Source organism: Meleagris gallopavo, chromosome 5 (genome assembly GCF_000146605.3).
Source record: "Meleagris gallopavo isolate NT-WF06-2002-E0010 breed Aviagen turkey brand Nicholas breeding stock chromosome 5, Turkey_5.1, whole genome shotgun sequence".
Taxonomy (NCBI): domain Eukaryota; kingdom Metazoa; phylum Chordata; class Aves; order Galliformes; family Phasianidae; genus Meleagris; species Meleagris gallopavo.
This window is the reverse complement of record NC_015015.2, coordinates 57,464,218-57,467,891: the sequence shown is the minus strand read 5'-3', so window position 1 is coordinate 57,467,891 and position 3,674 is coordinate 57,464,218. Positions and strand designations below refer to the sequence as shown.

The 3,674-nt window shown below is 59.2% G+C and overlaps 1 protein-coding gene across 1 annotated transcript in view; it reads left to right on the top strand.

Annotated features, from left to right (window-relative positions):
- Positions 1 to 3,329: 3,329 nt before the first annotated feature.
- NID2 (nidogen 2) overlaps positions 3,330 to 3,674 on the top strand; it is a 13,948-nt gene continuing 13,603 nt past the window's right edge. Inside the window, exon 1 of the mRNA XM_010712184.1 lies at positions 3,330 to 3,522. Coding sequence (XP_010710486.1) covers positions 3,330 to 3,522 — 193 coding nt within the window. The remainder of the gene's footprint in view (positions 3,523 to 3,674) is intronic.

The following is a 3,674-nucleotide window of genomic DNA, read 5'->3' as shown; positions in this document are numbered from 1 at the left end:
TCCTCTCCTCTCCTCTCCTCTCCTCTCCTCCTTTTCCCGTTCCCTGCATTCCCACGCAGGGCTGCACTGAACCCTGCCAGCACTCGGGGACAGCAGCCCGGGGACAATGCGGTGGCACCGCAGCCAGGAAAATGTGGCTAAAGGCAGATTTGCTCGGAGAGAGGAGAGACAAAGGCAGGAAGCCGCTCATTGCACGGAGGGAGGCGGGTTGCGGGGCTGCAGACGGGCTCGGAGTCCCAAGGAGGTGCTGGGATGGACTGGGGGTTTGGGGACATCCTGAGGGCTGCCAGCTCTGGTTTGGGGCTGTTTGGGGTGCCATGGCCAAAGGGTGCATCCCAGGGTGTGTGCAGCCCCATTCTGCACGGTTTGGGATGTGAATGCCCTGGAATAGGATCCCAAAGCTGCAGGAGAGGGTCCAGGGGGGTAGAAACAGCCAGCATTTCTCACTGCAGTGCAATGCACGCTCCCTGGGATGGCAGGGCACGGCCACACTGACGTGCTGATTTTCTCCTCCTCTAATAGCTGCACGCACAAATCTTGAGTGCAAAGTCATCCAGTCAGCTCTGCTCAGCATCTGGAACCCCCCTGGTGGGGTGTTTGCAGGACCAAATAAGGGCTGGGGATAACCTTGTGGTGCTCATCTGGCAGCTGCAGCCTCAGTGTTCAGAGAGAGGAAGGAAGGAAGGAAGGAAGGAAGGAGAGCCCAAAAGGTGGAAGTAATACAAAATAAAAAATAAAAAGCTTTTATCTATCTTTATGTCTTAAAATACATTTTAAAACCCGTTGTGGTCACTGTGTGTTCCCTCAGTGCCCAGGGATGAGATATCTCAGCTGGAGCACATGGGCTTCATCCTGCATAGAGGAACAGCTGGAGATGTGGTGGAAACCTCCAGCATGCAGACAGCCAGGAGTGGGCTGTGGGTGGGGGCAGGGCTGTCCTGGTACAGCTGGGGGTCCTGGTGATGCTGGGGATCAGAGAATCACAGAATCCTAGAATGGCCTGGGTTGGAAAGGAGCACAGTGCTCACCCAGTTCCAACCCCCTGCTGTGTGCAGGTCGCCAACCAGCAGCCCAGGCTGCCCAGAGCCACATCCAGCCTGGCCTTGAATGCCTGCAGGGATGGGGCATCCACAGCCTCCTTGGGCAACCTGTTCCGGTGCTGGTAGGGGTGCTTGCTGCTGGTGGGGGTCCTGGTGCTGCTGCGGGTTCTTGCTGTTCATAGGAGTTTTTGGTGCTGCTGGGGGTCCTGGCAGCACAGGAGCACTGAGGCTGTTATGAAATGAGTGCAATTCTAAGCAGCAAGACCCAAATCAATGAGAGCAGCTCCCAAAAATGGGCATCTCGATGGGTAGAGGCACGGTTGTGGCAAAGCAGACCTCGCAGCTCATGGCGTGGCCTGGAGGAAAGATGCTCTGAGAGTTCTTCCTCCCGGATCCTGGTTCATCCCATACAAGTGGCATCGCTGTGGCTGCAGGGACAGAGCTGTGTTTCCCAGGAGAGCTGTGCGTTTCCTGCCACTCCCTCCTCTCCACACACTCCATGGCCTCAATTTACTGGGATTACTGGGATTTCCTGCCCCACAGCCCCCCAGCCCAGCCTTCCCCAGCCCTTCCCCTTCCCCTTCCTCGGTCCCCAGGCAGCGCCGGTCGGGCAGAGGGAGGTTGGGTGGATGTGATGGGACCCAGCCCCTTCCTGCAGAGCATCCTCCAGCCTCAGCACATCTGGTTCTGCACAAGGCAGTGGCTGCTTGGATCTTTTTTTATGCCCAGGCTATGGGAAGTGCTAACCCCCCACCAAGGGCTCAGCCACGTGGAAGCAATTACAGGGATCAGTCACCATGAGTATCTGCTTCCCCACAATGTGAAATGGGTGTGAGCAGATCATCTCCATCCCTGTCCACAGCTTATCTCCATCCTCATTCACCATCCTGTTCCCATCCCTCATTTTCCACCCTCAACTCCATCCCTTCCTCATCTTCATCCCCATTCCACACTCATCTCCATCTCCCCATCCCCATTCCTCTCTCTGTCTCTATCACTCTTATCCTGTTCCCAACTCTATCCCATTCCCATCCCATCCTCATCCCCATCCCTCTTATCCCATCCCCAACTCCATCCCATCCTCATCCTCATCCTCATCCTCATCCTCATCCTCATCCTATCCCCATCCCCACTGAGGCATGGAAGGACACTCCACCTGGGGCTCCCCTCTCAGGATGAAGGCACAGCTTCATCTGTTTCCAGCTGCCTCTTTTTTATCCGTAGGGGTTTCCAACCAAGTGGTGCTGGTTTTGCCAAGGGGGTGGAAAAAAAGCCCTTTTTAGCATCCTAAGGACTATGGGAGAAGCCTGGCAGCCTCCTGCCCCAGCAGAGAGGCCCTGAGGGCCGTGGACCCCTAAACACAGGACATCCCTGGCCAGGAGACAGAGGCACAGGTGGGGACATCCTGGTGCCAGCTGCAGCCGATGGCATTTTCCCCTGTGAAACATTCATCATACAAACAAAAGTGGACTTTCAGAGAGCAGAACTACCAGCTGTGCCCAAATGTTCCACTTGCCAGTTTCCATTCATTTCGGAAAATGGTTGTGGATCTGTTGTGGAGTTAGAAAGCCTAAGACTGAGGTCCCAAGTCAATTTTCTCCTTAAAAACACATCAGTAGCCAAACGTGAAACAGCTGTGGACACCAGCTGCAAATCATCCCCTGTGGGTCTTGGGGGGACAAGGCTGAATTCGACCCCACTGCAGGATTGGGGGAGCAGAGAGGGGAAGGGCTGCGGGTCTGCTGCCCCTCTGGGAGTTGCTTGGGTATCCTGGGGTGCACGGGATCTCGGAGAGAAGCCCTTCCCTCAGCACCAGGAGCTGCTAGAAGGCCGTGGAGCACATCCAGCTGGCCCTGCTCGCTGCCTTAATGGTTTTCCACGGCCAAGGCGAGCCGTTCCCCTCCGGGTGCCGACAGCGGGTCGGGATGCAGCCCGACATCACCCCAAAACTCTGGGATCTGCTCATCCCCACGGGTGCGAGCTGGATGCGGGACACGGGTTCTCACAGTGACGCGGCCCCACCTCTGCCGGGGGGACAAGCTGAGGGCATCCCGCCGCTCTCCCATCGGGGATTTCCCATCGGAACGCCACGATGTGCCGCCGCGTCCCCTCTCCCCGTTATCTGCCCTCCCCGTTTCGTGCCGTCCCCGCAGCCTCTCGGGGCGGACGCAGCGCTACGTTGGCCTCGGGCCAGGGAAGCGCTCCAGAGCGATGCGCGACATTTGTTTGTGCACTTCCAGCTTTTCCTCTCCCTCCAACCCCCCGCAGCTCTCCTGGGGACACGGAGTCATGTTTCTACCCGGCTGCGGGGAGCGGAGGGAAGAGAGAAGCTCGGGGCCCCCCGGCCCGGCCCGGCCCCAGCTGGCGGCAATCCCGGCTCCGGGGGCGGCCCCGCGGTACCCGGCCCGGAGGGGGATGGGGATGCGGGAGGAGGAGGAGAAAGGGGGTCGGGAGGGGCGCACAACCCCGGGCCGGATTTTGGGTAAGCCCCCATTGGCCGTCCCCAAGCTCTGGGGATCCAATGGCAGCGCGGCCGCGGTTTGAGCCCGCCCCGTCCCGCCCTGCCGGCTCCGGTCGTCCCGTCGGGGTCCGCTCGGCTCCGTTGCGCTACGCGGGATGCGGGCGGCGGTGGCC